The sequence below is a fragment of the Chiloscyllium plagiosum genome, chromosome 2 (genome assembly GCF_004010195.1).
Source record: "Chiloscyllium plagiosum isolate BGI_BamShark_2017 chromosome 2, ASM401019v2, whole genome shotgun sequence".
Classification (NCBI taxonomy): domain Eukaryota; kingdom Metazoa; phylum Chordata; class Chondrichthyes; order Orectolobiformes; family Hemiscylliidae; genus Chiloscyllium; species Chiloscyllium plagiosum.
Window position 1 is genome coordinate 141,219,231 of NC_057711.1, and position 26,484 is coordinate 141,245,714.

General features: G+C 38.9%; 1 protein-coding gene across 7 annotated transcripts; it reads left to right on the top strand.

Moving 5' to 3' along the window:
• Positions 1–7,036: 7,036 nt before the first annotated feature.
• Positions 7,037–24,963, top strand: LOC122564678 (mitochondrial nicotinamide adenine dinucleotide transporter SLC25A51-like). 7 transcript variants are annotated; one of them, XM_043719810.1, is made up of 5 exons: positions 7,130–7,234; positions 9,686–9,756; positions 18,801–18,920; positions 21,540–21,664; positions 22,183–24,963. In XM_043719810.1, the coding sequence occupies exon 5, from the start codon at positions 22,242–22,244 to the stop codon at positions 23,133–23,135; it is 894 nt and encodes a 297-aa protein (XP_043575745.1). In that variant the 5' UTR covers positions 7,130–7,234; positions 9,686–9,756; positions 18,801–18,920; positions 21,540–21,664; positions 22,183–22,241; the 3' UTR covers positions 23,136–24,963. The 7 variants fall into 7 exon arrangements, with proteins under 7 accessions (XP_043575720.1, XP_043575745.1, XP_043575736.1 ...); XM_043719801.1 differs by lacking the exon at positions 18,801–18,920 and adding an exon at positions 20,611–20,829; XM_043719785.1 differs by lacking the exons at positions 7,130–7,234; positions 18,801–18,920 and adding an exon at positions 7,037–7,123.
• The last annotated feature ends 1,521 nt before the right edge of the window (positions 24,964–26,484 follow it).

Genomic DNA, 26,484 nt, shown 5'->3' on the forward strand with positions numbered 1-26,484 from the left:
GAAGAGTTAAGATATTATTTCAAATCTATAGGTTACTGTGTGCAGTTCTGGCTGTCAAATTATAAAAAAGACATACAGCCACTAGAGTGAGTATAAAAATTATTTAAAATGATGGTTTCAGAACTGCAAGGTTATATGCATCAGCAAAAGATGAACAAGCTCTTTCTCTTGAAATTAAAAGGCTGAAGGGTAACTCCTGGTGTGCTTCCATTTGTGGAAAAGAACAACAACTAAAGGTCATTAATATAAAAATTGTTATTTCTTTTCATGGGATGTGTGCATCCCTGGCAAGGCAAGCATTCATTGCCCATCCCTAATTGCCAGTGTAAACAGGTATTGAGCTCCTTTTTTTTAACAATCCTGTGCTATTAGGAATAGGATTTTGACCCAGAGACAGTGAAGGAATGGCAATATATTTCCATGTGCCCTCGTTCCTGTGCTAGAGGTTGCACATTTGGAACATTCTGTCAAAGGACTCTTGGGGAGTTGCCAATTAATATAAGATAGCCTCCAAGAAATGCAATTGTGAATGCAGAACAAACCTCTTCACCTACCTCAAGGTGAGTAGTCTGGATACATTTAAAGGATAATGAAATAAGCATATAGTGGAGAAGGATATTGATGGTGATGCTGACAGAGATAGATGAGGGGGGATGGCAAGAGTACTGGATGAAGTATTAATGCTGACATGAACTGGTGTCTGAATTACCTGTTTCTTTGTTCTATATTTTTTATAACCAGACATGTTGCTTAAGTCATTTAGACCAGAGTCTGTTACAGTATTGGTTCCTGCCAGTTACAGACTGTGACTGAATTCAATATGGCATTTTCCCCATGTAGTAGAGATACTAATGAAATTCATGTGAGAGATTTAGAGAATCAGCCACTTTTATAAGCAGGAGGAAATCCATCACCTTGTCAAATGCTGGTTGTGTGTGAAGTCCAACTGTGAATTCTTCACAATAAAACCCACCTGTATTTATAGAGTGCTATAACAGTAAAACACCTGAATTTGTTTCACTGGAGAGTTAACAAATGAAATTTGGCAGAAAGTTAATAAGGAGCTATGACAACATGTAACTAAAAATTTGATTAGTCATAGCTCTAAAGTGTAAAAGTTTATTTAAGCATGTGAAAATAAAAAAAGATCAGTTAGGACCAACATGGGCAGGTGGAGACAGGACAACTTAGAATGAAGAACAGGAAAAAAGGAACACTAAACAATTATTTGTATCTGACTTCAGAGAAGAAAATACATCAAATCTCCCAGAGATACCAGGTAACCAAGGGACTAGTGAAACTAAAATTAAATTAGCTTTAGTAAGGTTGTGGTACTTGAGAAGTTAACTAGATTGAAGATTGATAACTCCCTGAACCTGATTATCTACATCTCAGAATGTTGAAGAAAGTGTTCATACAGATAATGGATGCAACAGTGGTTACCTCGTAAAATTCTGTAGACTCTGAAAAGATTCCTGCAGTCCAGAAAGTAGAAAGCATAACCTCATTATTTAAGAAGGCTGGGAAAAGGAGAAACGAGAATTATAAAATTGTTAGTTTAATGTCATAGTAAGGTAAATTTTATAATCTATTATAAAGAGTGATAACTGGACACAAATAAATAATAGATTTGGGGAATATCCACATGGAGCTATGAAGAGGGAATTATGTTTGATAAACCTGTTGGAGTTTTTGAAAGATATTATTTTTAGCATTGATACAGGAGAATCAGTGTATGTGATGTATTTAGATTTTCAGAAGATTTTTTACTAAGCCTTTGTGTCCAAAGCTACGTGGGTGTCACTGTTCATGTGTCACTAAAAGATAACATGCAGGTGCATCAAACATAGGCAGGCTTTCATCACCAGATGGTTTAATTACAGAAGTAAAACATATTGTTCTAATTGTACAGAGCTTTGATGAGACTGCAGAGTGTTGTGTACAGTTATAGTCACCTTACCTAAGGAAGAATGTGCTTGACATACAGGTAGTGCAATTGAGGCTCACTAGACTAACTTTAGGGATGGTGGGATTGTCTTATGTGGAGAGATAGAAGAAAGTGGCTGTGTTCTCCAAAGTTTCAAAGAATCTTATTGAAACTTATAAAATTTTCACAAGGCATGACAGGGTGGATGTAGAGACTTTTCCTCTGGCTGGTGAATCTAGAGATTGGAGACATAATACCAGAATAAGAGGCAGGAATGAAATGAGAAGGAATTGCTTCATTCAGTAGGTTGTGAATCTTTGGAATTCTTTGCACCAGATAGCTATAGAAGCTCAATTACTGAGCAAGTTCAAAGCTGAAATTTATTTCTGAAGACTAATACACAGATATGGATAGCAGGAAAAATGGTATCTAGGTAGATGGTCATCCATGATCTTGCTGAAAGGCAGATCAGGCTTGAAGAGCTGAATCACGGACTCCTGTTCCAAGGATGGCGACATTGGGGGGTTAGGATATTGGGATACTTGAACACCAATGTTGAGAATTTGAAAATTGAGATACTGTCTGATCAGAAGCCAATGTAGACAGGCAGGAGGCTGGAAGAACACAGCAAGCCGGGCAGCATCATGACGTGCAGGGGTTGACGTTTTGGGTGTAACCCTTCTTCAGGACTGTGATGGTAAGTGAGTGTAGAGAAGATGGATGATCAGGAATTAGTGCAAGTTCAAATACAAGAGGCAGAGTTTGTAAGATAGTTTATGGAAGATAGGAAAACTGCCAGGGCTGCATTGGTAGGGCAATAGAATATGGATGAGGGTTTCAGTAGGTGAGCCAAGCCAGGGACGGAGATGAACAACTTTGCAAATGGAGTATATCTCACGGTCAAATGTGACAATGCTATTGCAAATGGTTTCAGCCTCAGCCAGTAGGTACAGAGAGAGACAAAGTCAGGGATTAGGATATGGAGTTTGTAGCAGAGGACGAAGACAATGACATCTGGCATTTAGTTAGAGAAAATTTATGCTAGCTTGAATGGTCTGTTGATCTGACAAATCAGAGACAGTGGAGGGGGTCAAGAGATAAGGTAGACCTGGGTGTTATCAGTGTACATGTGGAAACTGGCTTGGTTTTGGATGATATTGTCGAAGGGTAGCATGAAAGTGAGGGGGCCGAGGAAAGACTTGTGGAACTCTGGAAGTAGAGAAGCAGGAAGAGATTATTGGAATGGATTCCCTGATGGTGGCTGGTTAGAAAAGAATAAAGGAAACGTGACAGGAAGCCTTTGAGGATGTGCAAATGCTCCACATTAGTTCTTACAAACCTCTATTTCTTAATAAACTGTAATCAACTTTTTAAAGTTGATTTAGGATTATAGGCTAAATAGCATTTTGCTGATCACAAGTCTCATCGCAATCTGACAACTGTGGCTCATGTAGCCTCCTCATGTGAGTTCCATGATGTGGAGGTGCCGGTGTTGGACTGGGGTGGGCAAAGTTAAAAATCACAAAACACCAGGTTAGAGTCCAACAGGTTTATTTGGAAGTACTAACTTTCGGAGTACTGCTCCTTCATCAGGTAGATGTGGAGCAGGAACATTAAATACAGAATTTATAGCAAAGGATTACAGTGTCATGCAATGAAATGACATATTGAACAAACCCAGATTGCTGTTAAGTCTTTCATCACCCAGAGACCACAGTACAAATTCATACTTAACACTTCAGCACAACGTTGAAAACATGCAGTGTTTTCAGAGGTGTCATCCTTTGGGTGAGTTATTAAAGTGGTGGCTTGCTCTCTCAAAGTCACATAAAAAGAGACCATGTTACTTTGTTGAAGAACAGCAGGGCCAATGTTTCTTCCTCAACTGGTGCCACAAGGAAAAAAGGATTATCTGATTGTTTACTTCATTGCTGTGTTAATTAACTTGACACACAGCATGGGAAGTGAGCTGGAGGAACACACTATTGGTGGTTTTGTGGGGGATGAGTGTAAAAAGTTTATATGTACTACCTTTTTTGTGGGGCATGGGGTTTGGATTTCAAACTAGTGTCAAATGGGTATTGGCCTATTTTTGTGAAGGGATTTAACAGTTAACTAGATCAGTCTTTCCAAACTATGACTGAAAACCAGTATATATTAGAAAGCAGGTAACTGCAAGGCCTCCTGGAATGTTAATGGATATTTGTTATACTATGGTAGTTTATAACAGGAGAGAAAAAACATTAAGCCATTACCTGCAACAGAATCTGGGATGAGCAAGGTTTTAAAATTTGCTTCAAAAGCTTTTGATTCAGCTCAAAGGAGATCTGGTTGAAATCATATGCAAATACACTCTCTCTTAGAAGATTATTCAGAGCAGTTCAAGGAATATGTTATCTCAGTGAAAGTGTATAGTTTGTGAAACTTCCAGACGAGGAGTGCTTATAGAATCCATAGAATCCCTAATATGGAAGCAAGCCATTCGGTCCTTCGAGCCCATACCATTTCCCATGGCTGATCCACCTAACCTGCACATCCCTGGACACTATGGGGCAATTTAGCATGGCTAATCCACCTAATCTACACATCATTGGACTGTGGAGAATGTGTAAACTCCACACAGATAGTCACCTGAGGGTGGAGTTGAACTTGGTTTCCCTGGTGCTGTGAATTTATGGCTCTGCAGATTATTAAAACACTGAAAAGGTCTAAGATCTCTCTGGTGTGTGTGTTTTCAAGAAAAAAATTCCACAGCTCATAGGACATGAACTGAGAGAAAGCAGTTAAGTCAAAACTACACTTTGGACAGGGAAGAAAAAATTCTCTGGATTATGATTAACTTTGAAGTTCAAAGTGTTAGAGAATAGTTGAAATTTTGTTTTGCTCTCTGTTTTAATTTATTTTGCGTAATAAACTTGTTTTATTGTTAAAACTAAATCTGCAGCCGTGTGCTTAAGTTACAGTGAAAGACCATCACATTAAATAAAACAAAAAGATCTATCAAAACATATTTCATTATAAGATATGAGTTGTCCAGTAGAAACATCAGCTACAATCATAACAATAGTGACAATAGAAATGTAGGAACTTGGATGAATATGTTTGAGGGTCCATTTCCTCTCAAGTGGATAGGAGTTCTCAGTTGATTAAAAAAAAATAAGGTGACATTATCATCCCAGCAAGGTACATGTTCAACAAACATCTTTTACCATTTCAGCTAACTTTAGCAGAATACCACATTTGCCTCTCCCCATCCAGCATTCCAATGGGATCTTAACCACATGGCATCCTGACACAAAACTTAATTAGCCCTTCACATTGCATTCTACCATGTAAGTGCAGGAGATGCAACACTTACCCTTTCGCCTCCTCTAATTCTTATGTTTAAAAACATTAACATTTATTTCAGAAATAGCCACTTATTCACAAAATTTTCAATGCTGTTTATTGTATTTACTGTTCACAATGAGGTCTCCTCTGCAGTGGGCTCATCAAATGCAGATTGGATGACTGCTTTAAGTAAAAGCTTCACAAGTGTGACCTTACACTGTCAATTTAATTTGCAACTTCTTTTCCACTCTAGTCTTTCTGATCTCAGCTTGGTGCCCTAACCCAGTGAAGCTCAATAGAGGTTCCTAGAGCAAGGCTTCATCTTTCCATTTGGGACTTTACAGCCTTCCAGACTCAACATTTATTCAACAATTTCAGGTCATATGTTATGCTCCCAGCTTTTCAGATAATAATGATTTCAGTGATCAGTAAAACATTCCTCTTTCTACCCTAATCCTCCCAGCTCTGTAGAAAGATAATTGATGTGAAACAGTGTAATAGAGTTGTTACTGCACAGGAGACCATCTCAAGGCAGCTCTTTGCAAGAAGTACTCTATTACTTCCACTGCCCATTCTGCTCCCATAGCCCTTCAATTCTTTTTCAGATAATCATCCAATTCATTTTTGAAAGCAATAATAAATCTGTCTTCACCACATTCCCACATTCTTCAATCAATGGAAAGTTTCCCTCTATCTAATTTTTCTTCAGTTCAAGATTTTGAACACTTTGACAGCTGTGATCTCAACTTTCTCTTGAAGGAAACAGGCTTGATATCTCCAGCCTATCCTTGCAAGTGAAGTCATTCATGCCTAAAACCATTCTCATAAACCTTCCCTGCACCCTCTCCATAAGCTTCACGATTCTGAAAGTCACAGTCTAGAACTGGATACAACACCCTAGTCAAGGTCAAATCAGCAGTTCATAAAAGGTTCTTCATAACATCCTTGCTTCTGAACTGTATGTTTTGTTGATAAAAGTCCAGGTTGTTTTTTATGAGCCACCATCAAACTTTTGTGCATGTCCTCCCCAGTGCCCCAACCCACACCCCTTTATAATGGCACTTGTTACTTTATATTGCCTCTTCCCATCTTTTTAATCAAAATATATCCGTCCACACATTAAATTTAATCTCTTTAATTGTATGTTTACTCTCACCCACAAATTCTGAAAGTGCCCTGCCTGCCTAAGTCTGGGACACAGATCAAGAGAAGCTGTTTGCTCTACAGTATTTTGTGCCTGTGTTTGGGATTGCCAGTGTTTCACTGTCTCTATGTGAGTGTGAGTGTGAGTGTGAGGGGGCTCAGGATCAACCTGTTCAACTAGAGAGAAAGTAAAGACTGCAGATGCTGAAAATCAGAGTCTACACATTGGTGTGGTGCTGGAAAAGCACAGCAGGTTCAGGCAGCATCCGAGGAGCAGGAGAAGCGTCGTTTGAGGCAAAAGCCCTTCATCAGGAGTGTTCTTCTCGGATGCTGCCTGACCAGCCGTGCTTTTCCAGCACCACTCTAATCCAATTGACTATAACCTGGTGTTGTGAGATTTTAGACTTTGTACACTCTAATCTAAACTCTGATCTGCAGTCCCCGCTTTCGACTACACTCTCGACTCTGTTCAACGTGAGGACAGGCCTCAGCAGTCACGTGGTGCCACCTCCCGGAAATCAGCAGTTACCCTATTCCCGAATATGGCTGGCAATTTCCAACACGTTCTTTCTCTGTCTCTGTTTCACATGAGCGGGAGTCTGCGATCTTTAAATCCTGTGAAATGAAGTGGCCCGAGATGTTGATAAGTTCCCACCTTGGCCATATCGCGGAGGAGAAGAGGACAGCTTCCGGTTCAGCGCGCCCGTGGCGCTCACGTGACAGGTACGGAGGACGTCACGGCCGGCGGGCACGCGCACGTACACACGCCGACGTCGCGGGCTCGCGATGAGGGCAGGGCGGGACGGCAAGCTGAGGTGTGCGCGGAGAGCTGAGGTAAAGAGCGGCTGTTGGTGTGGCTTCAATGGGCCCACTGTGTGTGAGAGAGACAGACACATACGCACAGCAGTCCCGGCCTGCGAGAGTGGGCCCTCAGCGGTACGGCTTGTCTCTGAGAGCCTCGTTGGCAGGGCCTGGCCAACTGGTGTGAGCCGCCCCAGGGAAACCTGTAAGGTTAAAGGTCACGGTCACGGACTGGGGGCATCAGCCTCGGGCCGACCCCCCAGTTCCTGCAGAGGCGGCCAGCTCTACGGGGAAAGAGTGACATTAGTTTGGGATGATGCCAGTCTGTTGGAAAGATGGGATTAATTTGGGATTGTTGCTGGTGCATTGGGAGCGAGTTGGGTTTATTTGGGATTGATGGCAGTTTGTTGGGAGAAGGTGGGATGAGTTTGGGATTGATGGCAGTCTGTTGGGAGAAGGTGGGATGAGTTGGGGATTGATGGCAGTCTGTTGGGAGAAGGTGGGATGAGTTTGGGATTGATGGCAGTCTGTTGGGAGAAGGTGGGATGAGTTGGTGATTGATGGTAGTCTGTTGGGAGAAGGTGGGATGAATTTGGGATTGATGGCAGTCTGTTGAGAAGGTGGGATGAGTTTGGGATTGATGGCAGTCTGTTGGGAGAAGGTGGGATGAGTTTGGGATTGATGGCAGTCTGTTGGGAGAAGGTGGGATGAGTTTGGGATTGATGGCAGCCTTTTGGTAGAGGGTGGGATGAGTTTGGGATTGATGGCAGTCTGTTGGGAGAAGGTGGGATGAGTTTGGGATTGATGGCAGCCTTTTGGTAGAGGGTGGGATGAGTTTGCTATGGATGGAAGCCTGTTGGGAGAGGGTGGGATGAGTTGGTGATTGATGGCAGCCTGTTAAGAGAGTAGGGTGTGTTGGCCATTGTTAAACAGCAAATGCTGATGATGTGAAGTATAAAGTGTGTGCTGGAGAAACTCAGTGGGCCTGGCAGTATCTGTAGAATGAGAAAGCGTTAATGTTTTCAGTCCAATATCACTCTTCTGAACAATTCAAAATATCACACTGCAACAATGTCTCAGCATTATATATATATTCTGTTGATGTTATTTAAAGTTAAATGTTGTAGCTCTTATATGCACAACAATAGGAAAATCTCCCAAAGTAATCACTGATGTCTCATTCTTTAGATAGTGTGATTGAAATTGACATTGTGTTTGCAGTGTTTAGGGTATTACAGACACTTGCCCGTTAACTTAGTTGTGTGCATTTTGCACGGGATTCTGGTCTTCTGCAAAGTGTTACTTGAGTAATCCTGCTGTAGATTCACACCTGTTTTTGGCTGTCTAATATTTTTAGCCAGATGTTGTTTTGCGGAATATCTATATGTAATAGTCAAGTTGAAACACATACAAATCATCCCAAAGCTGCAATAGGCTGTCTGCCTGGCATTGACATCTGTTCTTAATGACCCACAAACATAAATCACCAGGAATTTGTCTCCATTTAATCAGCTTTGATAATTATAGTTCTTTGCAGGTCATGTTGGAGCAGGTATTTATTAAAGCCAGAGTGTTGTATGTGAAAAGAGAAATAGAGCCAATGTCTCCTGATCTCTTTGTAAGAGGATGTCAGCTTATGTGTATTTCCTTTCATTTTTACACCTTTGTTTTGTTTTATTTAAATGAAAAATCTGTCAGCTTCACAAAACTGGAGTTCTCAACTCGCTATTCTTACCAATGGCTGGGATGTTTTGATTGTGTTTTATTTTTCATTTGTCTATAAATTAACCATTCTGAAAGGTAGGCAGAAATAGTAAACAAAAGTTTGCAGATTGTATTTTTGGGCTACAATTGTTTTTGTCTGCTAAACTCGTACTTGGAGTGAATGGCAAGTCCAGATAGGTGGCGATCACATGTGTGTCTTGGCTGTGACAGTTCAATTGTAGCCTGCTTGCGATTGATGTCTGTGTAATATCACCAGTCCTCAGCTAAATTCAACACACTACCTTTTATCTAATCAATAGATACAGCAAACATTTAACTGGTACCTTATGAACTGATATTCTGGCTAAACTGGCAATAGTTGTATAGCTGAAATACCAGAAGGTTACTGTATTATTGCAATTTCTGTAATGTCTGAGTATTTGGTTGAGAATGTGAGTGAGAAGTCAAGATTAGAGTAGTGCAGGAAAATCCACGTTTTGGGCAAAAGCCCTTCATCAGAAATGTCCTGATGAAGGGCATTTGCCCGAAACGACGAGTTTCCTGTTCCTCGACTGCTGCCTGACCTGCTGTGCTTTTCCAGCACCACTCTAATCTTGACTCTAATCTCCAGCATCTGCAGTACCCACTTTCACCTAATGTGAGGTAAGTTTTATTTAAGGCAAAGTTGCATTATTATTTAAGTGATTTATGCTGTAAATAAAGTATAGCTGTGTGTATACCCCTGCATTATGTTTTTATTATTTTGTCAATGTTTTGCAGTGATTATGTGGACCTCTTGATCAATTGGAATATTTGATCAACCAATACACTCTTGGTCCCACAGATGCCAGGTAATAAAATGTTTGCATTTTTAACAATCCTATTCAGAAATATTATGATGCACCTCTGGAGCAGATGGAACTTTAACCAAAGTTGTCTTGCCTAGAGATGGGGATACTCATAAAAGCCCATCTTATCTGACCTATAAACTTATGCTAGCAATTAATCTAATCCAGTGAACTGATTTGTGGTGCCTTAGTCGATGGCTGGGTCCTGTCTTTGTCCAGATATGGAACATTGCATTTGGCTGGACAACTGTTTTTCAGCCAGCATGGACATGTAGATTTCTATGATTCTGTCGCCATACTTTCTAAGCCTGTTCTTGCTTAGAAGAAGTGTAGCCAGGTGCAGGTTTAATGTGTATCTGTTAGGCTTTTCTATTGTATACGTAAAGCAATAAATGTCAGTACGTTTTTTTTACAAAAATTGACATGTTTCCAGAACATCTTGTAGAAAGTTTGGAAAGAAAAATGTTGCAATTTCTAATGGTATATGAAGCAGCATAAATACTATTCGGGTCACCGAATGTGGTTAAAAAGATTATAGAACTGGTTAGGAGAAGGAAAGTGTGGTTCTGTTAATTAATGATGGTATTACCGTAACATCATGTTGGATAGTAATTTATATGCTACTAAAACAAAACACGATCAAAGGTGACTTAGATAAATAGTTCAAAGACTATTTTTGAGAGTTTCTTAGAGCCAACCAGGGAGCAGACTCTACTAGACCTGGTATTTTGCAATGAGATAGGATTAATTCATGACTTCATAGATAAAGCACTTCTTTCTTACCAGCATGCAACTGAATTTTACATTTAGTTCAGGGAGAGCAGAGTGAATCCAAGACTGGTATTTTAAACTTCAGTAACAGTCACTATGCAGGCATGAAAGTGGGTGTAGGTATAGTGAACTCACAGCGGAGGTGCTAATGTAGTGGAAATGTCATTGAACTGGTAATCCAGCGAGTCAGGCAAATTCTTGGGGACGTAGATTTGAATCCTGCTGGCAGATAGTACATTTTGAATTCAGTAAAGAAGATTTGAATTAATTAAAAAAAGCTAGGACAAAAGTACTTGAGGGAAGAAAATCTGCCACCCTTATCTATTCTGTCCTCCATTTAACTCCAAACACACACATGGTGGCTCAGTGGTTAACACTACTGCCTCACAGTGCCAGGGACCTGGGTTCGATTCCAGCCTTGGGCCACTGTCTGTGTGGAGTTTGCACACTCTCCTAGTGTCTGTGTGGGTTTCTCTGGGTGCTCCAGTTTCCTCCCACAATCCAAAGATGTGCAGGTCAGGTGATTTGGCCATGCTAAATTGCCCATAGTGTTCTGGGATGTGTAGGCTAGATGCATTAGTTAGGGGTAAATATAGGGTAGGGGAATGGGTCTGGGTGGGTTACTCTTGGGAGGATTGGTGTGGACTTGTTGGGCCAAAGGCCTGTTTCCACACTGTAGAGATTCTTAATAAAAATGCTGTCTGAAATAATCACATAGCTTATGGTCAGTTAGGGATAGGCAACAAGTGCTGCTCTTTCCTGTGGCATCCAGAATAAAGGGTTAGGTCAATAGAGGTGTATTTAAGAACATAAGAACTAAGGGCAGGAGTAGGCAATTCAGCCCCTTGAGCCTGCTCCGTAATTTAATATGATCTCCTCTCAATTCCACTTTCTTGCCCACTCCCCATAACCTTTAATCCATTACCAAATAAAAATGTGTCCATCTCATCCGTAAATTTATACACTGTCCCGGAATCCATTGAACTTTAGGATAGTCAATTCCACACACAATTACTTCTCATCACTGTATTAACTCTGTCACGCCTTAGCCTAAAATTAAGACCTCTCACTCTAGGTTGTTTTTCCCTTCTGAGGCATTTGCTTTGTGTGTTTTATCAATCTCTTTGGCATCTTGTATACATCAATTAGATCTCCCCTCATCCTCTTCAACTCCCTCCAGTATGAGTCTAACTGCTCAATCTCTCCTCATTACACAAGCCTTTCATCACTGGAATTAATCTAGTGAACATTCCCTGAACTACCTTTTTATTCCGATCAAAATGGATAATCTCTCAGTTATCTATGTTAAACTGCATTTGTCAGATTTTGATCCATTCACCTAACCTATCCGTATCCAATTTTAAATTTTAGATTCTTTATTGCACCTAACTTTCCTACCTATTTTAGTGTCGTCTGAAAATTTGGCGATCATATATTCAATTCCTGTATTCAGGTCATTAATGTAGATTGTAAATAGTTGGGTTCCAAGAACCAAACTCTGTGGTACCCCAATGGTGACAGCTTGCTAACCAGAAAATGACTAATTTGTCCCAATTCTCTGCTTTCTGTTGGTTGGCCAGCCCACTATCCAAGCTAATACCTTACCCTTAACTGCATGTGATCTTAGCTTGCGCTTTAAACTTTGATGCGGCACCTTATCAAATGCCTTCTGGAACTCCAGATGAACTACATTTATAGGAGCCCCATTAACCATTATGCTTGTTACATAGAGTCATAGAGATGTATATGAGAAAACCACATAAAAATAGGCTAGTAAGGGATTCTAGAGCTACTTAAAAGGAAAGGAGTTAACAAAGTGTGCATTGGTCCTTTTAGAAAATGAATTTGAGAATTAATGGTAAGTAAGAAGATTAGATTAGATTAAATTAGATTCCTTACAGTATGGAAACAGGCTCATCGGCCGAACAAGTCCACACTGAACAGCACGGAAACAGACCCTTCAGTCAAACTCGTCCATGCTGTCCGCAAACATGGGGAGAATGTGCAAACTTCACACAGTTGAGGTGGGAATCGAACTCGGGTCCCTGGCGCTGTGGGGCAGCAGTGCTAACCACTGAGCCACCATGCCACCCTAAAGATGGTAGATGAATTTTGCATCTGTATTCATTACAGAGGATACAAGTAACATCCCAAAAATTATCATATGGAAAGGAGTTACTGAGCAAAGATTTGGAGCTGTGAGCAGACAAGTCCTTGGGTCTGATGGACTTCATCCTCAGATCTTAAAAGGAATGAGATAGTTGATGCATTGATTCTAGTTTTCAGAAATTCCCTAGATTCAGGGAAGACTCCACTATGTTGTGAAATAGCAAAAATAATTCCCTTATTCCAAAAGGAAAAGAGACAAAAATGGGAAAACACAGGACTGTTAACATCTGCTTTGGAAAGATTGAGTCATAGAGGTGTACAGCACAGAAACAGACCCTTAGTCCAATTCATCCATGCCAACCAGATATCTTAAATTAGTGTAGTCCCATTTGCCAGCATTTGGCCCATTTCCCTCTAGATCCTCCTTATTCATAAACCCATCCAGATGCCTTTTAAATATTGTAATTGTACCAGGTGAGCAGGTGCTCACTGCTCAAGATTGCCTCAAAAGTGGTCACAGCTATATGATTTTTGCCTGCCGATGCTAATTAATTCCACTTGCGGATGTTGCTTAATCGGTTACTTATTTTTTGCCAGGGATAGGCAAAAACTGATTTTGTAGATACAGAGGAATGACTGTAAATAGAAATACATACACTTACCTTCTAATGACTGTTTCATTAAATGATATCCTGCATAATGCACCAAGCAAATTCATGCTTGCTCCACACTGCTTCCAAATGCAGTGACACATGCTTGAGTTTGACCCATATTATGCAAGAAAGGAAGTCATTGCAACTTATTAGAGAAACTTATTTAAAATCGGGCTTTGCATCTTCTATCCACACTAGTTGATATTCATTTTGCAAGACAGCGAATGAGAACAGAAGAGTATGTCCAACAAACATGCAGCCAGAGAAATAATTCTTCACAATTGTCAACAATGAATTCAAAGTGAACTGATATTCATTGTTATATGAACCTACATAAACCACCTCAATGAGCACTTCACCATCTGGCTGTCCTCAGATACCAACAAACAGAGAAAAGAACCTTTCACTGTGGCTCAGTATCACACCAAGTTCAGCATTTCCTGAGTCAATCAGCAAATTCCAGCAATGGTGTCAGAATTGACACAATCTATTGTAGATCAACAGCTTCCTCATTTTCCCTTCCCCCGCCTCATCCTAGTTTCTAACCTCCAGCAACACGATCCCCTTGACTTGTCCGGACTTGTCCGACCTGCCCAGCTCCTTTTCCACCTATCCACTCCACCCTCTCCTCCCTGACCTATCACCTTCATCTCCTCCCCCACTGACCTATTGTACTCCATGCTACTCTATCCCCACCCCCACCCTCCTCTAGCTTATCTTTCCACGCTTCAGGCTCTCTGCCTTTATTTCTGATGAAGGGCTTTTGCCCGAAACGTCGATTTTGCCTGTCCTCGGATGCTGCCTGAATTGCTGTGCTCTTCCAGCACCACTGATCCAGAATCTGGTTTCCAGCATCTGCAGTCATTGTTTTTACAATCTATTGTATAATTGTCTGTAATTTGGTAAGAGCAGAGTGAACAAGGCACCTGATGATAGAAATATTACCAACCTAGAATCTTCATGGTTAACCTTAACTGCAAAAGCTTCACACCTAAAATGAACACTATTCCATTTGTCATATCAGCTTTACTGAAGCAATTCCAGAATTTCACCGATCCATACCCTCCCTGTAGCTACTGCTTTAAAATGGGTATTTTTCATTTAATAATTTAAGATTAAAAATGGTCTTTGCCTCAGCCAAAGTTCTTAAACTAATTGAATAATTTTATTTTTAGTTTCCAATAACCCCACTTCACTTGTGGAGTGCTTTGATAGTTAAGGATCATAGGAGACTGAAAGCTGGTCACGATTATTTATTTGTTCCAACAAGTGAAGTGTGCTTCCTACCAAACTTGGAGCACAGTCAAATAAACACAAACATCTGAAATATAACCGCATTGGATGGTATTGATCAGAGATCTTCAGTACAGTGTTCAGAAAATTGTCTTCCAAAGTAATTTTCCAGGCATAGTCATAGAGATGTACAGCATGGAAACAGACCCTTTGGTCCAACCAGTCCATGCTGACCAGATATCCCAACCCAATCCAGTCCCACCGGCCAGCACCTGGCCTATATCCTTCCAAACCCTTCCTAGTCATGTATCCATCCAAATGCCTCTTAAATGTTGCAATTGAATCAGCCTCCACCACTTCCTCTGGCAGCTCATTCCATATATGTACCACCATCTGTGTGAAAAAGTTGCCCCGTAGGTCTCTTTTATATCTTTCCCCTCTCACCCTAAATCTATGCCCCTTGGTTCTGGACTCCCCAACTCCAGGGAAAAGGCTTTGCCTATTTACCCTATCCATGCCCCTCATGATTTTATAAACCTCTATAAAGTCACCCCTCAGCCTCCGACGCTCCAGGGAAAACAGCCCCAGCCTGTTCAGCCTCTCCCAATAACTCAAATCCTCTAACCCTCGGATCTGATTTCAGACATAAATACTGAAGCAGATTTTCTCACTTCATAGATTTGCTAACTGGAATCCATAAGCTAATCCATTGCCACCTAATAAGGTTAGTCACACAGCACATCACATGGTGTAGCATCTCAACAATTATAGATGAATTAAAAAGATTCCTTCAGCCCTCTCTGAAATTTAGTAAGCAATTGGCTGCTCTGATTACTCAACGTTCCCATTTACCTCCGATAATCTTTCACCCTCTTGCTCATAAAATAAACTATCGCTGCCTCAAAAATATTCTATGACTCTACTTCCAACCCACTTAGGAAGATGGTAGCAAAGACTCAAGACCCTCAATGAGAAAATATTTAAGACAGTTCAGAAAGGGCAAACTCTTAATTTTTAAACAGTGACCCCTAGTTCTAGATGCTTTCACACCACGTTACATCATCTCCACATCCATTCTGTTCATTCCCAGGATCTTATATGTTTCAAACACTCATTACATCCTGCCAACCAAACAATTGCCCATTTATGGCTAAATTCTTTCCTATTAGCTAAACATCTTCCATCCATGCCAACAGGATACCTCCATACCATGAACTTTTATTTTCTATAATTAACTTTGATGTGGCACCTTATCAAATGCCTTCTGGAAGTATAAATGCTATACATTGACCACTGCCCCTTTATACACAACACATGTTACTTCCTCGAAGAGGTCCAATAAATTGGTTAAATATAATTTCTTTTTCATATTACCATGTTGAACCTGCCTGATTGTCTTGAACTTTTCTAAGTTCCTTGCTATAACATATTAAATAATAGTTTCCAACATCTGACCTTGGAGTGAGGGTTCATAGTTCCTTGAAAGTGGAGTCACAGGTAGATTGGATAATGAAGGCGGCATTTGGTATGCTTTCCTTTATTGATCAGAGCATTGAGCATATGAGTTGGGACATCATGTTGTGGCTGTACAATGTGAACATAAATGTGGGTGCCAGCTCACCACCTCTCCCACCTAACCCGTGCTTGGATACTCTCAGCATCATCTTCCCTCTCCATTCTCTTGCCTCATTGAAGTTGATTGTGCACATCACACTCTTGCCCTTGTGCCCTTTGTGTTATTGTGATGGCTGTTGAGGAAGTGGCAGTGCTTGTGTGCCTAAACACAAGAAGGTGGTGAGGAAGCTTAGTGAAAAGGTGAAACTGTTGGATAAATTGCAAAGTGGTATGTCAACTAGTGTTGTAGGCCGAGTTTGGCCTCAATGAGTCTACCTTATTCTATATATATTGTTTCAACCAAAAAGGAAGAGGCGAACAGTCATAATCTTGGGGTCTGGGAAGCTAACCTTTTTGTGATGTTAAGTTGTTAAATTCTGCACTTGTTAATTTATCATTCAGAAATTGAGTCCTCATGAACACAGGAATGCCTAATTAGAAAGCTCAATTGACAATATACTCAAACATTTGTTACTTTGCTGATCAGTGTGGACTGATTATCAGCTGCAAAACATTCCTAACAGAACCATAGTGCCAATCTTCAAGGCCAAACTGACCTTTGTAAGTTGTCATTAAAATAATGTCAGTCAAAAAAATCTCTTAGAAGTATAAACATTTACAAGAGTTGCAACAATGTTACCATTGCCCCAACCTATTGTTCTCTCTAGTGAACAGCAGTATCCAGAATTTGCTGAATTCTGACACTAGATGGTGACATAAGCAATTTGTTTTACAGAATTTACAGTGCAGAAACTGGATGTTTAGTATAACTGGTCTGTTCTGGCGTTTATACTTTATAACCATTTTCACCTAACAACATAATTCATCCAACTGCATTTCTTTTTATTTCTTTCTCCTTCATTCAGTAACAAAGCTTCTGTTAAATGCTAGTTGCCTCAACTGAGGCTCTATGTGGTACTGAGTTCCATTTTCTAAATTCTTATGAATTCTTCCTTGCAATGGCTCTTCTATTAATTTGTGGCCCTCAATTTTGGACTCTGGCACAAATGGGATCATGTCAATGCTATCAAGCCTCTTTTATAATTAAAAAAAACCTCTATTTTGGTCATCCTTGAATCTTTCTTTTAGTAGATAAAAGAACCCCGGCGTTGCTACTAGTTCATGCCAGAAAATCTTTTTTGCATCTTTTTAGTGTCTCCCTATCCTTTGGGTATATGTTTAACCACAGGTGTTATGAAGAGTCATATCAGACCCCAAACACTTTCTCTCTTCACAGATGATGTCAGACCAACAGAGTTCATCCAGCACTTTGTTTATATAACATAACTTCACTGTTTTTCAAATGCAATTCTCTGTTTAACTAATGTGCTTTGTCTACAATTTTATGGTCTTGTTAGTGTGCACTACTACTTTGAATAATTTGTAAATCTGTACCCAGTATCCTTTTGTCATTCAATCTTATTTAGACTCTCTTCCAAAGATCATATGATTTCCTTATCTCTCATTTAAAAGTGCACCACTGAACACTTAGTTACATTTATTTTTCATTTGCATGTCTATATAATAGGGGTTGATAATGTCTTGTATTTTGTCAAGTTTCATCAAAGATTATTGCTTCCTATCCCCTGCAAATTTGGTGTTATCCAGAATGTTTCATATTGTACTTCAATTACAAAGTCCAAATTGCTTATGTAAAGGGAAACAGCCATGATCCCACCAGCATCAATCCATAAACCATCAAATTCCCACCTTCTACCAATCTGAGTGACTACCTTTTAATTCATAATCTGTTTGGTAATGAATTTGCAATCTAATATAGTCCAAGTACTTGTTTCAAGACTCTGCTTGTTCTGAATTTCATCATGAGTATACCATGCAGTATTTTATTGGGGCCTTTTGAGAATCCAAACATATTTTATCTACCCTTATCTACTGTGGAACTTCAAGCATGCCATTTCTTGTGGAATTGGCATTGACTACTGTTATATTTTCAGTTCTGAATGTTTGTTTTTATTTTACATTTTTGAGTAAGCATTCTATTTCTATATCTTCCCTGTCGCTGAGGTTATTTGTCTATGGTTACTTGGATTTGTTCTGTTTCCCTTTTTACATATAGACACGTTAATCTAAGCTGTCTTCCAGGTTTCTGGCTCTATACTATTTTCTAATACTTTATAAAGAGATAATTTTGGTAAGCATTAGTCTGTTTAGATTCTTCCATGTTATCAAAGTTCTTCAGTTTTCCATATGATAGATGCAGGAATCTAAAACATCATTTTGATTCTTTTTGTTTGCAAGGTAGCTTATCATTTTTGTATTTTGTTTCCTTCACTTTGTACCACTTGCTTCCTGAATGTTTTCTGTCTCTCCCAAATCCAATGCTGTAAAAATGGCTGTGTTTGAATTTGGGAAGCTCCTGCATCAGAAGGATGTATGGTTCTAGTACTGTGGGTTCCTGCAAGCAGCCGTAAAAATAGTGTCACAGCATTTGACTGAAATGTCTCAGTCAGTGTTAATGTAGTGCATAAGTATATTGTTTAAAGAAAAGTTGCCTTGGCTAACTTTTCAATTTGGATTTGTTGCTTAAAGCTAGAGACTTTAATTTCAGACTTAACTGATTGAGTACTTGTAACTAAATTACTTTAAAAATCCAGGATTCTTGTTGATATGTTAATTTTCCATTCCTCTAATACTGGCCTTTTCCAGATGCCCAGTTTCACCCATTGATAGCCATACCTTTTAAGCTGCTTTGGTCCCAAAGCCTGGAATTTCCTCCCTAACCCTGAAGTGCTTCTGTATCATTTCCTTTTTGAAGCAGCTTCTTGGGTAAGCTTTTTGTCAACATTACTAATGTCTGTTCCTTTGATTATGTCTCCTTAAGCAAATTAGGACACTTTTTTTCTCTGCATTAAAGGTTCAGATAAATGCAAATCGACGGGGTTATTCACCTGACCAAGTATTCAGAGAAAATGTTTTCCCTTTGTTTTCTTAATGCAGATTTGTTTTTCTCGTTGGAGTGGTTGCTTCTCTTTCCTGATAATATCTGTTCTTTGTCAGCTTTTGCTTAAACCCTACTTCAGGTTTCAAGCTATTTGAAATCATTTGTATTTGGATTGCAAAGTATTTTGTATTGCAGGCCAAGAAACACCTATTTGGGTAATAATCAGCACTCTCCTTTTGACAATCATACAAAATTTATCTTACTACAAAAGAAAGTTAAACATCATAAAATAGGAGTAGTCCGATTCGCCTTCATTCTTGTAGCTCTTGGCTGATTTGTACCTTGATTCCACTTTCCCGTTTTTTTTCATATGCATTGATACACTAATACAACAAGAATCTATCAATCTTAGTTCTGAAAAGTTCAGCTTTAGGAATTCTAGAATAAAGTTTAAATTTCTGTACCTGTGTCCTTATTTATACAATGATATATGCTGGAGTTACCTGATTTATCATTGAGTGGGAGATGTTTCAGTATTGCTCAGAGATCAATTACTTTCTTTAGAACTTGCATTATAAAATAACTAAATGGCCTAAGAGGGTCTTGTCTGGTTCTGCTATATCCTTCACTGAGCAAAACTAACAATTGAACTGTTAATACTCTTCAGGCGTACAAATTCTGGTGTAAGTTATCAAACTCCTCCAATTTCTTTGTCAAAAATAACTTTTTTATGACTAAAGTATATCTTTATATAAACATAGTCATATCAAACGTCACCTATCTTTTCAGATACCCGAGTAGAAGCTGCCTGGGCTGGACTTTTTTGTTTTTATTTTAGATCTTACTACATTTTGAATTGAAATGACTTTTACTACAGTTGTAATGATAACATGTCATGGTCTTTTCACAGAGCATTCACTATTGGTTTCATATTCACCAGAAGAAGTAACCAAATGACAAAATTTACAGCATGGTTGCTTTAAAATTAATTTGAATTTGGCTTTACATACTGGCAGTTCATTGGCCAGGAATATATAATTTTGTTTCTATGTACTTCAGGCTGATATGTCAAAATGTAATTTTATAACTGAGCTCAGGTGAGGAATTGTGGCTCATAACTCCTTTTTAGTATTCTGTCTGGCTAACATTTCAAATATCAGCTTTAAATTTGAGTAGCAAAGGACTGTTCAGGTTTTTGGGGCGTGCAGCCAAGTCCAATTTGACCACATCTATGTGTTCAGCAAAACACTTCCTTACAATTGGGCAATCCCAGAGTAGTGAAGTAACCAGTATCTGTCATGATCTGATGTGAAGTAATGCAGTAAACTGTGGTGAGAAAAGAAGCAAGTTAAGGTGACTTGGAACAAAAAACAGATTTTCTTTGTAAACTAAGTCATGGGATTTTCAAAATTATAACCTTACTATTGTGTTCTCTATTTCCTGTGCACAAGTGTATCTAAACCACAGCCATGGATCTGCCTGATCTGTACTAAGAGTCACAGATAATTTGTATGTTCTTTTTGGAAAGGGCTGGCCTTAATACTGTTGTTGCATTATGTACCTTTTCTTCTGAAGGTTGGTCTACATAACTCTTAGTACTGCATGGAAGTGGTTGATCTTCAAGTAGGAGCTCGAACAGTAAACAAGCTATTCACTTCGAAAACTGCAAAGTCGAATCCAGCCCTGCCGTTGTGTCACTTTGTTCAACTGATTTATATTTTAATTCATGCAGTTTCCAACACCAGAATACAGATGGAAATCCTGACTGAGTTTTGTTCCTTCAGTGTGGCAAAGGTACCGAATGTGGCTAGTTCCCACATTCCTAAATAAAACAACGTAACTTCAATTCAGAACAAAAGATAGAGATTGAACGTTTTTATAACAAAATTGACGATTGTACCAGTGGGAAGAAATCAATAATCAAAACACTGTTAAAATTGATGGGAATGTTTTCAGCCCAGCTGCCTGAGGGTTTTTGTAAGCATTCATAAAATGCTTTAGTGTACTTTTTGTATCTTTGACAACAAGCTATTTGCCATCTGCTTTTTTGATATTTAACCTAAATACAGTCAATTAATTTCTACTAATGTGTAACTCATTCATATCTTTTCCCAACATGTTGAACAATTACGCTTTGTAAAATGTTACCATTTCAAGGACACAAAGCATATAGCAAATTCTGATGGAATTCTTTACTTTTGGCCCTTCTTCGCCTATGCCCCCAATCTCCCTTCCCCCAGCCAATACAAATTGATGCTGTACATGTGCACACACACAATCAGCAGAAGGATTCTTGGGGCTGCATTCTAACCTTGGGATTGAAATGACTGTTACACACAGGCAGTTTATGAACTTCACCTATAAACTATTGCTGGATTTTCTTTGACTGGTATTGTAAGTAATGATCCCTGTTACACATGTATGAGTTGATGGCCTACTCAATCTGCAAAGTAATGCTAATTGACTTTAAAATGTGAATCTATTTATTTCTGTTCTATTCTCAGCATGCGGACATCATTGAACCACACTTTTAATTGTCCATTCCTGGTTGTGCTGAATATGCCAACTAACTTACTGTAACTGAGTCAGACATGTTGATATGGAACTGGAGACACATAGGACAGACTAGGTAAGGATGGCAGGTTTTCTTCTCTATAGAAAAATAATGAATTTGAGTTTTTACACAATCCTACAAGTACATGGTAACTTTTACTGATGTTTCTTTTTACTATTTCAAGGTGTTATTTTCAATTGAAGATCAGTTTTGGCGAGCTCCTATTACTGGGCAGGCTTGTATTTGAGAAAAAGAGGTGTATTCTGGTTGTTTGGTTTAAACTGAGCCACTGCCCTATTCCACTTCCAAGTAAATGGCCTGTAAACATCTTGGGTAGAGATTTTTACTATACTTAGACTGCAGTCATTCAAAAAGGCAACTTATCACCGCCACCTCAAGCATAATCAAAGATGGGTAATGTGTTCTGGCCTAGCCAATGATGCCCATTTTTAAAAAAAACTGTTACTGCAAGGATTCTTAAAGATTGGATAGAAATTTTAAAGATATACATAAAACTTTTAATTTGCCATAAGATTGTAAAGATAAGTTATTTTGTTTGTGCAATTTCTAAACTTTCCAACTACTATCTACAGAACCATGTGGATAATTGAGAACACTTTGATTGATCCAGAAGGATAAGCACTTGAGACAAATGGATACTGAAGCACAAAACAGACCAAAAGACCTTGTCTTACCCAGTTCTACACCAGAATTGACAGAGCCGATTTCTTATGTGGGACCTGCCAAATATTATCTCTGTGGCTACTTTGCAGCTTTCAATAACATTGCCATCACCTTCCCCATTCAGAAAGTGCTGTTTCGACAGCAGCTATATGGACTAACAACGGTGAATGCTATCCGGCAGCTAAAGCAGGATGGCTTTCGCAATCTCTACAGAGGAATTCTGCCACCACTCCTGCAAAAGACTACAACTGTGGCATTGATGTTTGGCTTGTATGAAGACTTCTCCTGTCTCTTGAAGAAAACAAATAATGCTCCAGAGCTGTTCAATCAGAGTGTGTCTGCAGTATTGGCGGGGACTGCAGAAGCAGTTCTGACACCATTTGAGAGGGTACAGGCTTTGCTACAGGATCGCAGACATCATAACCGATTAAAAAATACCTTCCATGCCTTCAAGGTTTTGAGAGCCTATGGTATTAAAGAATATTACAGAGGCCTTGTACCCATCCTTCTCCGCAATGGACCCAGTAATGCATTGTTTTTTGCTTTGCGAGGGCCTATCAAGCAGTCCCTGCCAGAAGCCACTACATATAGTATGAATGTTCTCAATGACTTCATCTGTGGGGGGTTTCTGGGGTCACTGCTCGGAATAATATTTTATCCAATCAATGTGGTGAAAGCACGTATGCAGTCACAGGTTGGAGGGGAATTTCAGAGTTTTGCAAAAGTCTTCATGAAAATCTGGACTGAAAGGGATGGCAAAGTGTCCCACCTAATGAGAGGTGTGCACCTCAATTATCACCGGTCAATTTTATCATGGGGCATAATAAATGCAACCTATGAGATTTTGCTTAAGGTGCTCTGAGAGAACCTTTTGGTGTCCATTGCTTAACTTGAGTATCATTTTCAGCTCTGTATTTCAGTATTTAACATTTTGTCTCAAACTATCTGTCATGCAGAATTTCTCTTTGTCACTTTGTCACTTTGAAGCAACTTATTTATTGTGGAGGAAAACAAAGTTCAACTTCAACTCTGAGACCAGATGGCCATTTGCAAAAAATACTTTGAATAATTTTTGAAGATATTGGGCTTTTGTTTCATATTGGTGGAGGAGTAAGAGTCTCAAGCCAAGTTGAGTGACAGTGGCAAGTGTTTCAAAGTAACAATTCCACTCCCCTACCTCAAAGAGGATGGTTCACAGCCCTTCTGATTTTACTTCCTCCCCTCCTATGCTTTGTTGTTTTTTTTCCAGAATGTTTAAACCTCTATTCTAACTGAAAACTTTTTTGTGTAATCTTAAAAGAACCTGGGTTATTTTTAATTGAAATGAATTTCTTTTTTCCAGGCATGGTATGGTGTCTACCTGTTCTTTCTTCACTGTTAGGTTGTCCTAATTGTTCTACAGCTTCAACTTGCCTTTAAGATGGTTTATATACAATACATTACTGAATGTTTGGCTAACATTGTATACACCATACATTGTTTTGGTTACCATGTGATAATTTGGAATCACATCTGTATTGTATGTGTTTGCCCAATTTTGAGCAGGTAGCTTAGTGCTGTTTCTGTTGCCCTCGTGTATCACTCATTGAAATGCGCAGTCCAGGGTTCTGGTCAAAGTTGTTTTCAAGTGGCCTTTAATTTTTAATTTTTTTGTTACATTGGTAGAAGATATTGCAAAAGATGTCAAAAATATGAATTCTAGTGCAAAGTTCTGTGAGCTCTTAATTTCTTTGAAGCAATCTAGCATAATGTAAATTCGCTTCTGAAGTCGAGTCCACGTGCTGAACAACTTGTCTGATGTGTGTATATATATATTACATTTTTATCTTGAATACTTAATCAACTTTTGCACCTTTTGCTGAAAATTATATTAAAATGAATATATGTACTTGGTGGTCGATGGTCAGAACTTCAGCTTTCATTTAGTCTTTCTTCAAATTTTTTTCATTTGAACAAACATCAAAGCTTTTGTAAAACCCAGTCTTGTTGTCTTCACACTTCTTGTCTGAGATGAGCTTGATGGTGGAGGTGTGCTCCTAGCAACCCTCCCCTACAAACTCTTCCAAATTTACCTGGGAATTGCTGATTTCAGTGCTTCCATTTCCATGATTTTAACTGCATTAATTTATTATATTAAACAAGTACAGTATAAAAGATCACATGTTAAGACACCAAAGGTTAATCTCCTCAGCCTCTGCCTTGCTCAACTTCAACAATTAGCAGGAAAATAATTGGGCAGCTTAGACACTTGTAGGTTTCAAAACAGAAAGCAAACTGCAATGCTACTTCTGTGTAATTTTGGGTGTCATGCCATTTTGCTCTCTTAACCACTAGGGAGCAGTAAGTCTATTTAGAGCTCAATACATGAGTAATTGCAATAACCCTCCAGTTGCATAACTTGCCTTAACCTCTGAGTAAGGTACAGTTCATTCTGCATAGTGCATGAGAAATTGGCAAATTACTTAGTGGTTAAATGAATACAGTGTCCTATTGACACATGGTACACATCTTTATACACCAAAGTGAAGGTGATCAGTTGTTAAGAGGTTTCTAAAGACGATAGAGAAATGTAATGAGGCAGAAAGGTTTGGAACAAGAGCTGCAGACCCTGACATTTAAATTCCTGATGGGACTAAGTGATGGGAGGAAGTGAATGAATAATCATTCTAAATTGAATATGGTGAAAACTGCAACATGTGATGGTTTATTCTGTCATGGGATGTGGACATTGTTGACAAGGCTAGGAGTTGTTGTCCATCCACAAATGTCCATTGTGGAGGCAGTTAAGAGTCCACCACACTGCTGTGAATCTGGAGTCACATGTAACTATTCCTGGTAAGGACTGCAGTTTTCTTAAAGGGCGATGGTAAACCAAATGGATTTTTATGACGATCAATGTAGTTTCATAGAACGTTACCAGACTAGATTTGTATTCTGGGTTTATTAATTGAATTTGAAGTCCATCAGAATTTGAATCCAAGTCCCTAAAACAATAGTCTGGGTCTAAATTATTAACCTAATGATATTACCACAAGGCCATCCTCTATCACATTGTGAGGGTGTGGAAGTGTTTAATGGCATGAAAACCTACTTAGAATGGATACATGGATTGGAGGAGCAAATGCAGATGCAAATCTAGAATAAGACATGTTAAAGTTCATAGGCACTCAAATGGATATAGTGTAAATAAATATCATAAAGAAAAAGATATGCTGGGGATATCTTCAGTTTTCAAAGTTTCTGATTACTGTTGTATTCTTCAGCAATCCCCAGACACTGCAAGAAATTGAGTGTAAAAGAAAATGAGGTATACCAGGGAATGGTGTACATATAATGGAATTAAACATGGATTCCTCACTTCTTTTTTCTTGTATAATGAGTTTGAGTAGAAACTGAGTAATGAATCTCGACATCTGTACAATGGGGCTGATGAATGGAGAAAATGTGTTCAATCTCTGAAATGTTTAGTACTGCAGCAACAAAATGTGAGTAGGAATATTTATTGGAGCACATTAAGAGCTGAGGATAAATTCCCTCAGAAGCAAGCAGTCTCTATGTAAGAAGAAACATTTGAAAAATTAACCCCCATCAAGTGCAATTCAGTCATTGAGTTGGATAAAGGCAGGAGGTTGTGAGTTTTTAAGGAAATTTATATTTTAAGAAGTCATTTGAATTCCATTGAATCAGGAAAGATTGGAAGAGAGTAAACCATCAGTTAACAGAAAATAATGTAGATATCTGCAGTATATATGTAGAAATTTAAGAGGAATGTGGATGTCTGTGAATGTGACTTTGAAAGGAATTGTGACAACTTATTTCAAAGTGCCAACACCTAGGTTGTTTCGACTGGTGTTCAAGAGCAGAGTCATATATGTCACAAGAGCAGAACACAGTGACCATGCTGGAAAGTTATAACTGGTGATCAGGGATTGGGAAGTGCCCTTTTTTTAAAGGAGATGGATAATTTTAGAGTTGTCAGCATTGTTTGTAACTTTTAGAATGACTGCCATGAAGACAGCAGATAAGAAAAATTTAACTTGTAATTATTCAGCACCTTTTATGGCCTCTAGACATTCCCAGAAGCAGTAATAAAATTTGATATAATGAAGCAAACATTTTCAAACATGCGAAGGAGGTTGGCAGACTTTATCCAGACAGATTGTCTATTCATTTTTAAATTTCATGAATATGGCAATAAGAAAATTGAGATA

What these genes read in the sequence shown, in the direction of transcription:
- LOC122564678 (XM_043719785.1), top strand. Translation starts at nt 22,242, where the DNA reads ATGGATACTGAAGCACAAAACAGACCAAAAGACCTTGTCTTACCCAGT.